General features: G+C 35.1%; 1 protein-coding gene across 1 annotated transcript in view; it reads right to left on the reverse strand.

The window, feature by feature from the left end:
• The window catches only part of LOC135088660 (uncharacterized), a 42,228-nt gene extending 32,874 nt beyond the window's left edge, over positions 1-9,354 (reverse strand). Inside the window, 15 exon segments of the mRNA XM_063983591.1 lie at positions 92-391; positions 648-773; positions 1,235-1,402; positions 1,895-2,200; positions 2,282-2,407; positions 2,799-2,966; positions 4,289-4,588; positions 4,696-4,821; positions 5,303-5,473; positions 5,874-6,081; positions 6,366-6,677; positions 6,846-7,033; positions 7,234-7,338; positions 7,581-7,695; positions 9,185-9,354. Of these exon segments, the coding sequence (XP_063839661.1) occupies positions 92-391; positions 648-773; positions 1,235-1,402; positions 1,895-2,200; positions 2,282-2,407; positions 2,799-2,966; positions 4,289-4,588; positions 4,696-4,821; positions 5,303-5,473; positions 5,874-6,081; positions 6,366-6,677; positions 6,846-7,033; positions 7,234-7,338; positions 7,581-7,644 (2,668 nt within the window). The 5' untranslated portion in view covers positions 7,645-7,695; positions 9,185-9,354.
• Between the last annotated feature and the right edge of the window lie 2,761 nt (positions 9,355-12,115).

Genomic DNA, 12,115 nt, shown 5'->3' on the forward strand with positions numbered 1-12,115 from the left:
ATTAAAAGTACCTACACATGCAATAAAATGTCTGCTCTTTATGCTGTAATACGATAACCACTAGAGTACAATAGCTAAAAAAGTCTCTTACCTCCGCGCAAGAAAACCTCCACTGTGTCGTCATAGCCCTGCACCAAAACGATTTCCTCAAGCACCAGTCCTTCACTTAAATCGTAAACGCCCTCGTATAAGGGCCTTTCAAAAACCGGCGTCAGAGTGTCATTCTTTACTATCTCCAGGGTTACTATCGTCATGGCTGAGCTGCGGTTTGTTGACGCTATCACTTGCAAGTTCAGAAAAGTGTTCTCTTCTATTATGTTGCTCTCCAATGGTGACATTGAGAGCGTTATTATGTTCTGATCGATCACAGCGGTAAAATACGACGCATAGTCTAGAAAAAAACAAATTAATTAAAATTAGGTTAGTTATCAGTTTTTTTTTATACAAATGTGGATCAATGGTGCTTACAAATTAATGCTCATTGATATAATTAAGTAGGTAATCGAATTCCGGGAATCTTTAATTTTCAGCGAGTAAAATTATTACCATAGACTTTTTTCTTTCTATCTCCCACAGATAGCGAATAATTTAGTGATTTTCAATTTGATTACCTAATAGAAATTAAAAATTAAAAGTTGGAGTCTTACCACTGTCAATGTTAACTGAAACAGGCTCGGTATCGTAGCCCTGGCTTAGTTTAAGTTCGGAGAGCTGTAAGATGTTGTCTTTTATAATACCAGTGTAGCTTGGGTCTTCAAATTCTAGCTGGATTTCTGAAAATGTTCACACAATATTTTATCGTCAGGATTCCAACATTCCAACCTCAGATATTGTGGACAAAAAAGCGCGCCAAAACGGTGTTGCGCCGATTTGCTGCTAGATGGCGCGCTTGCGTTTTTTAGAGTCCGTACTCATGACCGTCAATATTTGTAAGGTTTAATTTGCGCATTGCAACAATGTGTGTTATTAAGAATAAAAATCCAATATTCAATGCAGAAATGCAGATTTTATACGAAGTAATACTAGCTCGTTTTTCATACATAAAAGATTTGTTAATATTTCTCAAATAATACGAATTTTAAACAGAAATTTATAAGTCTAACCAAATATAATTTAAGATTGCAACCAAAAGTTGTGGACAAATAGTCTCGTCAATAATTTATTATTTGGTAACAAATGGGTAAACGTTTTTCATTCATTCTTTCTTTGAAATGTAAATAAATCGACTTGTCACCTGCAGGCAAAGCTATAGAAATGGCAGCGCTGGCGCCCACCGTCCGTGGCTTGGTGGCTTCTATAGAGAGTAATAGGTTCTGCTCCCTGAACAGCTCTGTAGGAAGGCTCGACGCGGTGAGATTTATGCGAGGACCGACTCGAACTATTTCGAAGTACCCGGAATGTTCTGGAACATTTCGATGATGATTATAACATTAACGTTGGAAGTTGAGAGATTAAATATTTACTTAGATACTCTCAGTATAAATTCCAAAGAGTTATTGGCAGGACGATTGTGTATTTACGTAGTATTTAGTTATCTGCCATTTATGTAAGTAGGTCTGCATTGTACATAGAGTTTTATGAAAATCCAATTACCTAATTTAAATATGAAAATGTATTAAATAATTTTAAGCTAGACATTTACTTATAATGTACATTACACACCTAGTACCTATTTTAAAGTGCATTTGATTTTAATTCAAGACAATTAGTAATTCATGTAATGTACAATTTAAGATTCTACTAATATTATCTCTTGGTTAATAGAAATTTGAACGTATGTCTACATATACGGGATTGTCTCCCTCCACATCGTATCATATTTTTTACAGTAGAGCTCAACTTTTCGTACAAAAATGCCAGTTAGTTTGCTTCTCTAATTAAAATTAGGCGTTACCTCCTTGCAAAGAAAACAGCACTGATTCATCGTATCCCTGGACGAGCTCTATTTCGTCGAGCGTTAACCCATCGAGCGCATCATAAGCACCCGCATAAATAGCGCGTTGGAAAACAGGCGTCACAGTGTCTTCTTTTATTATCTCCAGCGTAACTATAGTCGACGCCGAGCTACGGTTCGTGGCGGCAACGACTTCCAAATTCAAAAACGTATTCTGTTCTATAATTTCCTCGTCTAATGGTGACATCGTTACCGTTATACTATTTTCTTGGATGGTAGCAGTAAAGTACTCGTTTATTCCGTTGCCTGAAAAGTTAATATAAGTATTTTAGACTTATACAAGTAACTACTCGTAAATAAGAAGGTAATTCTATCATTAATACTTACTACTTAAAATAGTGACAGAAACATCTTCGTTATCGTAGCCGTCAGTCAGTATGAGCGAAGGAAGTCGCAAAACGTTGTCCTCAATCACACCTCTGTAGTATTGTTGTGCAAATTCCAGCTGGGGTTCTGGGATATAAATGTATCATTGGCAAAAACAATAGCATAGAACTCAAGTTCGAAGATATAAGTGGGAATGTTCAGAACTAAGGAAAATAAACTTACCATAAGTTATAAAGAAAACTTGCACTTTACTTATAGGTTATTAAGTTCACTTTCATTATGAGAATATTTCTTTAAATATTTTTGTTCTAAGCTTTTAAGTTTTTTTTAGGTTATAATGTTAGAAAATCTTCACCAATGAATACATGTATGTTTTGTATTATTTAGCACAGGCAAATTCGGCCCCCAAAAGAACAACAACAATAGACTCTATAATACCTTTTGTGGTTTTCGTTATTCCAAAGCATTAAATTGTAACTAGGTATCTACAAGGTAAATAAACGTATGGGTAACTTACCTGGAGGTAGCATTATAGAGATTGCAGTGGTGGCCCCGACCGTACGAGGCTTGGTGGCCGATAGATACAGAAGTAAGTTTTGCTCTCGAAACAGATCCGATGGGAGGCTGGATACGGTCAAACTTATTGACGGACCCTCTTGTACCAGTTGAAAATAACTAGCGTGTTCTGAAAAATGTTTTTTTTTAATGAAGAGCGTACCTACTAACATAATTAGATATGCGCCAAACAGTAAACAGTAAATCAATTATCATGATTTCGAAATTAACAAATAGATCTAAATACGAGCCAATATGATTTGAAAATAACTGAACTGAATCGAACCTAAGATCTAGTTTTAAATAAGGCACTTATCTAGACACGCGGTAGCGTGTCAAGCCAAGTTCAAGTAACAGAACTGGCGAGCAGTATCGTTTGTAATATTACACGAACCATTTGGAGCCTTTTGACCACCTCGTAACTCAAAAACTATTTCATTAATTATACAGATCGTAACATCTCTCGGCTCTCACTCGGCTGGGTTGAACCTGATTAACGTGGTTTCCCAATTGTTAACTGGGCACGGGTGCTTCAGGCAGCGCCTACACAGGATGACGCTGTGCGAGTCTGCACTATGCCCATGCGGCGAGGAAGTCGAAGAGAGCCGCGATCACGCACTTTGGGAATGTGACCTCTATGACGAAGCTCGATAGAAGATGCTGGATGCGATACGGAGAGCCAAGCTAGGACCTGTTTATCACCAGGACCTCACGAGTAGTCGCAGTAACTGGATCGCGCTGCGCGAGTTCGCGCACTCCTGGCACACAATCAGGCGAAGTTATGAGAAGAAGAGATGACATTTATCAACGATAGCAGCCCGACGCGAAGTACCGTATTTGTGGTGTCAAGCCCCAGAAGGGGGAGAATTGACTATGAGAAGGGACATGGATCAGATAAATTTGTAGGGAGTCAAGCAAAGCGCCCGGGGAAAAGAGCCCAGAGCAAGTACCCGCGCGCTTTCCCGAGATTCGGTTCGTACGCCGTGAGGCAGGAAGAACCCTGGGTGGTGGTGGGTTAGATCGTAACATTGTGGAATACCTACTTTATTACTTGACTCAATGTGAACAACAACCCATATTATTATTGTTTAAATTATATCAAAATATGCATCTTGTTTTTTGGTACAAGAAATAGTCTCGTAATACTCGTGGCGAAGCCTGCCTAAGGGCCTAAAACAACAGTCAACACAAGTTTTTATTGAAGGAATTTACAACAGCTTTCACATGTAAGTAGGTAAATACTTCTGGTTTAGTGAGCTTTTAGCAAACTTAAGAGGCCGTAACAGCGTATTACACTTGAAAATTTCGTTCAGTTCATCTAGTGTCTAAGTAACCCAGATGGAAGAGCAGTCGCACGGCAAGCAAAAGGTCGTGAGTTAGATTCCGGCCTCATGCAGATTTCTTAAAGTTATAAATAACTTTAAAGGGTTCACAGCTGAATTGAGCACATACCTCCTTGCAAGGTGACCTCCACAGTAGCGTCGTAGCCTTGTACTAAGATGATTGGTTCTAGTGTCAGTCCGTCCATCGAGTCGTATTCGCCTTCGTACACCGCACGCTCAAACACAGGGGTTACAGTATCGTTCTTCACGATCTCTAGCGTCACTACGGTAGATGCCGAGGTGCGGTTGGTTGACGCCAGTACTTGTAAGTTCAGGAAGCTGTTTTCTTCGATGATATTCTCATCGAGCGGAGACATGGTCAAAGTGATCGTGTTCTGTTGAAGTATGGAAGCGAAGAATCCCGCGTGATCTGAAAGATATTGATTATTTTCAGTTCGCTTTATAGGTACCTACATCATCTTTTTTCATCAACGACGACAAAAAATTAAAAGTGAAATTAGGTCTAGTAATCATTACCACTTAATATTTCCACAGATACGGGATCGTTTCCATAGCCTTGAGACAAAACTAGTTGGGGAACGTCTAAAACGTTGTCAACTATAGCTCCTTCGTATGTAGACTGCTCAAATTTTAATTCTTCCTCTGAAAATAAACACAGATATAAAAAAATGCTCGACTCTTACTATAATAATAAGTAAGAATTAAAACTAATAGAGTTAGGCAATGTTTGGTTCACGATATCGTTTCTGCTGTGAAAACTTAGGTCAGAACATAACGAGTAGTTACAGATTGTATGATGCATTAGACATCTAAATTAACATGGTCAAGCCATGTTCGTGACATGATAAGCAAACAGAGAAATAGTTCAATTGATTAAGTTGTTTGTTTAATATAGGTATCACCATGTGGGAATCGAAGCTTAACCTTCAGGATCGAGAGAAACTAATCCAACATTAAAGACAGCTGCCTGACAAGGGTTCATACTGTCCAATATTATATTGAACAACCTTTATAACAATAAATAATTTGAATATAAATTTGAATATAAAAACTAAAGCCAGCAGCTAAGAAGCCAGCAGCTAAGAGAATAAGCAGTACATACTTTTTGAAATAAGCATTTTACCTTCTGGCAATTCTACAACGATGGTAGCACTGGCGCCGCTGGTATTCTCGAGTTCGGCGATTATCACGAGCAGGATCTGACGCTGGGCGAACACTTCAGCGGACAGCGGAGTCGCCACAACCAGCGAGATAGCACTGCCATTTCTTTCAATTGCGAAGTTTTGGGTACTTCCTGAAATTATTCATTATTTTGAGCCAAAGTTTGCTGCAGAGAATAGGCTTTCCCCAGATCCAGATTGGCTTTAATTTAACAATTATCTATTCACTATAATTAAAGCTAATTTTTGTTTGCAAATAAAGTCTTTTTTTGTATAGAATTGTGAATATGTTTGTGGTCCAAATTAATTAAAAAAGTACTTTATTTTGTCATGAAGATTTTGATAGGATATTTTGTATCCATTTACATCGTTCGTTTATTCGTTATTGAACAAGGTTTAGGATGAAGTTGTACTTTTCAACTCTTAAGCGTGAAGGCCATACCCTCAATAATGAGATTCCTTTTACGAGATACATTGAAAGTTTTGGGTAATTTCCTAGGAGATTCGAAAATAGATTCCGAATATAAAGAATACCTTGGTCTAAACTGAATTGTACGTCTTCGGTATATCCTTGCTGTAGTGAAATTGTCTCCTGTAGAGTAATTTGGTGGTCCTCTGTGTACGTGGCCAAGTAAAATGTTTGTGTGAACACTGGCTCTTCGGGCAACTCGAATTCACCATCGCTTATTATTGTTACTGTGGCGTACGTGGTTCGGGGTTGGTCACCTGTTAAGTCTACATCCTGAAATGTTCGATTAAATTATGAACCAATCAATTCACATCTTATAAAGTTGACGAAGAAGTGATGTTATCGATTTATTGGAAAACGTGTTTTTACAGTTAATTAGTGAAAGTTATAGTAAGTAGAGTCAGTGAAAAATGACCTACTGATATTGTTTCGATTATTTTTTTAATTATTGGTAATCAAATCAATGAAATATAGTTAAGTCTCTGTCTTCATCGAATCTCTTCTTTTCATTCATAAAATTTACTTATAATGCATTAAGTAATTCTAAATAAACTTACCGTTGCACTTATTGTGAACACTATTGGTTCAGGGATATTTCGTATTAGCGCGGTGGTTCTTATTGAAGCTTTGAATTCTTTAGGCACAGTGGACGACTCTGCATCATACTCTATCTCGAATAACGAACTATCGATAATGTCGAAATCGATTCTTTGTGTCGTCAAATCGATGTCTCTTACAGTAATTTCACCAAAACAGTTAGTTATCAGAAAACCTGGTGGCAGTGGAGGAATGACGGTGAATTTAAACTCATCATCTGGTATAAATTCAGGATCGTTATTGTTGGTGTCTTGAATATTGATTGTAATAGTCTGAAATATTAACAACTATAATTTAAAAGTGAATTCACGGAAAAAATATTTCTGCAAGATTTAATATAGATAACATTTTTATCGGCTAATAGTCATGTAAATACGTTTATATCGCTTTGACATGCATGATACGTTTTGTTTATTGCAATTGAAAATGCAAGCCTTTACCATAGCTCTAGTTGTTCCTCCGACACAATTGAAATTTAAATTGAAATTCAAAATTGTCTCAGTTTCATATTCTTCATAATTTTCAAAGTTGGAGTCGACTGTGAAGAATGTGAATTGCGAATCTACTAAGGAAGCTCCAAAATAGGGTCCCCCGTTCAGACTAGTGGTGACGACAATACTGTTTATACCTGTGAAAGAATTATAAACAAAGTAATCATAAATATCATGATAATCAGATTAATGAGGTTAGATTTCCAGATTAAACTTAAAGTTTTATATTTTTCCAAATATTATTTTTATGTCAATTTGGCGATGATGATCTCATTATTTGTGATAATACATAAAGCTATAGAAATTCTTTCATTTATGTAATTCTGAATACACATACTTGCGATGCTTCTAGTTTCATCAGTGAATATGTCTCCCAAGAATGTGTCGTTGATAGAGTAAGTACGAGGTAGCCAGAGAGAACCCACAGGTCCCATTTCGCACCCTGTAAGAAATATTAGTGTATAATTTACAGGAAATGTATGAAATCCGTATGAATTCATACATTTCCTGTAACATTTATAAAAAGATAATGAATAAAATGCTGCTTGAATAGAAATTACTATAAAAAAAGATAACAGAAATACAGGCCAAGAGCTTCGTCGATGTGGATAAAAAAAAGAAAGAATACTTCTGACTGATTTGAATAAATAAGTTCAGTAATTAGGTAGGGGCTACAATACTTACCATAGCTACTGTGAAAAGAAAATACTAGCAGCCAAACAAGTGTAATGGATATCCGATACTCCATTTTTATGTTATTTCAGTCTTATTGAACAAATACTGGTTTCTTCTGACATTCCTGGAAAAAAGTAATCACCTACGTAAGATTGGGAAAAGTAATAACTACGTGAGATATTTTACGTAACATATTATAAATAGAATTTCTGCCTTTCGATTCGATGTCTTCCAAAATACTCGTATATAGAGACAAACAAGAAAAGCATACGAGAATGTCACGAACTCAATACATTTCTCATAGTAGAGTTTCCTTATAACAAATATTTGTCATAATCCGAAGAGTGTTCTGAATTTCTAATACCTACGTGGTACTTATTTCCTATTTATGAAATCGTTGTTGATGTAAAATAATAACAAGAAGAACTTTTTAAGGCGAGAGTGAATAGGCACTTACAGGGCAGACATGTACCATCCTAGACTGCATCCCACTTAACATCAGGTGCGATTGTGGTCAAATAACTGCCTTGTTATGCATAAAAAAATTGTGAATTTGAATTTGAATTATATAAAAAAAGAGTTCGTCTTTGGATGACTTAGTACTGCTGGATGGGTCTATGAATTTTACCCCAAAAAATTCCCAATAATTTCAACATAATAAACAAATCCCTAACAACATCTCAAATAAATAAAATTATTTTAAATAATTATTCAGCCAGATATTTCATTAACTCGGTGTCCTAATATACATACATAGGTATTACATAGAGACGTCATTTTTCCGAATTCAATTAGATAACATTTTATCCCCTGAAACTTTTATACGATTACCAATTTTTCCACACAGAGATTTCTTCTTGTCAAATTCCCCAAAAGCCACAATAAAACCCTGGTTCGCAGGAAATCCCTCTATCTGACATCGCGATGACTGAGCGTTATTTGTGTCGTGAATTTCAAGACAAATGGTGATACATTTCACAATTCATTGTGGCAATCAAGAAAATCAATGCAAGTTGAGAAAACTGGCTTAAACATAATTCAGTTATGGACATTGTTTGTTTATGGACAATTATTATTATTGTATAGATGATAGTACATCAAGTTGTACACACGGAATCTTTTATTGAAGTTGCAACAGGCGCTAGATTGCTCTAAAAATATTAAAGTTCTGTAGACTGGTAGCTCTATTGGTGCTAAGCAGTCACATTGAGAATTAATTTTTGACACTATAAGGCAACAATAAAGAGGAAAACTAGTTTTTAGAATGAGATAAGTTCCTCGTGACAAAATTAATACTTAAACCAAACCGGAATAACATTCTAAACTTGGTCGTGTATTATCTATGCACGCACAACATGCCATTTCTTGTAAGTACCTACCTACTTTGTGATGTCATCAAGAATGTTTTTAATTAGGAGATAATTACCTACTTTACTGATTCAATATCAAAAGTATGTAGGTAATGATTGCTGCAAAGTTATGGCTTTAAACAAAGCGAACTATGTAATAAAGTTTTACTCATTAATCAGTTTTGTTAGTTTTTACTAATTGGTTCAAAAGAGATGAGTTTCAATTATTTACAGCTATAAAATTATAGTTAATTCGATACTCACCGAAAATCTTTAATAAGTTTGCGTAGTTTATAAAGCACCGGTTATGTTTGCAACTTTCACTTGATAATATTATTTTTTATATCACTCAAACACTTATCCAAACACTGCACGAACTTTACTAAAACACAACGCCACCAGGTAAATAATAATGATGTGAACAATTATAATAACATGGGCAAACTGAACGAAATTATTATTATCATTGGCATTCGCGATTACCATATCTATCGATTAATATCTGGAAGGAAATAACTAGATAAGAAACATAATATCTAGTACGGACGACTGCAAATGAAGGTAAATACTGTAGCATCTTATGTAGTAATTAATAGATGCTATTTCGTAATAAAAAGGATTGTGTTATGTGCTGTAGACTGTACATTAATTTGGTAATTGAAATAACGAAATAACTTATGGCCATTTATTTATAAAAAATCAAATTAAAATAATTTATTGCTCACTAAGCTTTGTTCCGTTTAATTTTGATCCCGATCCTGTTTTGTATATTACTGCGTGAAAGTTAAAATTACATGATTTAATACAAAACGGACAGACGCCGGTACATCAAACTAAGCACAAGTCTTATAGAGTATGTAAAGTCGGATATGCGACCGTCTATAGAAACCTCAAAGGGACTTACAACTTATGGTGAACACAACCAAAAAGTTAGGTAGATCCACGTACTTACTCGTACATAACTTTTACTGAATTAATGTGTAATATGAGCAACATGAAAGACTATTTAAGCCTTGCACTATTAACAAGTGTTCATTTTGGATTTAGTTTATCTTATTTCTTGTTAACTTAACTTTAGAGTATTTTAGATCACAAAAGCCTACGCCCACGCTAAAGCAAAAGTTTTGTTTATTGAAATGAAATCTGCGAAACGTATTAACTTTGCTTCTAAGTTACCTCATTTCGAAGATTTGATTTCAGATCAACGTCGAATATTATCCGCCTTTGTTTAATTTAGTGCTTTGTGTTTATCTAGTTATGTATTTTCTAAACAAAAATAAGTTCTCAATCAAACAGCAGGCTATACGTAGAGTCCATGCTGGTAGGACGGAATAAAGTATATTTTTGTCTTGATGCGCTTTAGATACTTTGGCTAAGTCAGTCATATAGATTTCATTGTTCAAGGAATAAAAATGAGATAACTGGTGCAGATATTCGTATCATTGTAGTATTTATAAATGATTGTGGATTTGTTTAAATCCGGCTTATTTACGATTATATGGTCAGATTATGATGGGCGTTATGTACAGATTATAATTTATTTTTAATACGTGGGGGATGCCCCACTTCCATATTGCCGATAGACCTTATGTAAAAATAATAATAAGTTAATATTTATAATGTCTATTACTTTAAAGGAAAATTTCATCGCTTCCTGAAAGTTTCAGATATACCTACTACATATTTATAACGCTTTCTGACAAAAAGGAGTAATGGTCCGGAACATCTGATTAGATTCCATAAACCTAATTTGTGGATTAGCCAAAAAATTTGTTATACTTTATGGTCTTCTATCCAAGTGTGAGAGTGAATTTGGTCTATGATTAAAACTTCACTATCAAATTAGTAATTGCCTTTTGAATCAAAAGATACCGCTGCCGATAAAATGATAAGTACAAAACATTAATAATGACGTATTTCGTTGCGCTATCAGATAATTAATTCTGTGTTGACTAAGCTGGAAAGAATTACATAGAAAATGTATGTATTTATCTTTTTGCACAAATGGATTACGACCGTACCTTATGTTAAATTTCTTAGGATTGGGATTTTTTTTCACTCAAAGATTTATTTTTCTATTTTAGGGTTTTAGGAAAACAAGTTTCAAAAAATTTGAAATTTATAAATTTCACTTTATCTATCTCTAACAACTAAATCATTTGCAGTATTTTATGTCGTTTTATTAACCCTGAAATCACACAGCAGTGGCACAATTATTTTTTAAAACTACTTTACGATTAAAGCGAGTCTTACTAATTAATTATATTAGTGTTTATTTTTTTTTTTAGCAATAATCGATAAATTATTTGCTTCAGGGTAGCAATGTACTACTACCTACTTACATCTATTCACATTCGTGAAATGTATCCGTCAAACCAAATTAAATTTTCAACCTACCTATCTAGATTAATCAAAAAAGCTACATGTTCATTTATTTTCGGTCACAGTTTATCAGATTAAAATTATCATAAATCGAATATTAATGAAACTTTTTACGGTTATTTGAAAACAATCTGTGTTACGACTGTCCATTTGTGTCCATCACGCAAAGGTCACATTATCAAGTTGCATTAGAGCTAGGAAACTTGACCTTTTGTTTAACTTATGTGACGTCCAGTACGAACCCGGAACATTGAAGGTCATTTAAACACTTATTAACCCCGAAAGGGATCAACATCGCACGCCTTTCACCGCGAGGCGAGGCATTTACGGTACGGTGCGAATAAGTGTGCGTTGCAGTACGGAGTTTCATACAAATAATACTGACCGCCTCGATACGGTTACGATCCGTTTCCGGGTCGATAAGTGTGCTTCGACTCTATGCTATGAAGACTTTATGCGACCCACAAGATCCACAGTTTCCCTCAACTTTATACGTTTCCAATCTCATTTCAGGCTCTGTTTCTCATAAGCGTCTAGATTGAATTCTGTATTTGAACTCGGTTTTCCGACAAACAGACGCTTCTCGGAGCACTTTAGTTTGTTTCGTTTCATAAAGCGGATTTAGCGGTCAATAGTTTCACGTATGTGATTGCTTTTGATATCAACTTATCGTTATCAATTTGCAACACGTGATTACTTGTTTATTTTTAAATATTACATACGTGTGTGGGAAATACTTTTACCGTGTAAAAGCATTTTGATATCGAATTGTGAAATTGTGGCGTCATAAAAAAATTATGACGAGTAGCATTA

This window comes from Ostrinia nubilalis, chromosome 4, assembly GCF_963855985.1.
Source record: "Ostrinia nubilalis chromosome 4, ilOstNubi1.1, whole genome shotgun sequence".
In the NCBI taxonomy this organism is placed as follows: Eukaryota; Metazoa; Arthropoda; class Insecta; order Lepidoptera; family Crambidae; genus Ostrinia; species Ostrinia nubilalis.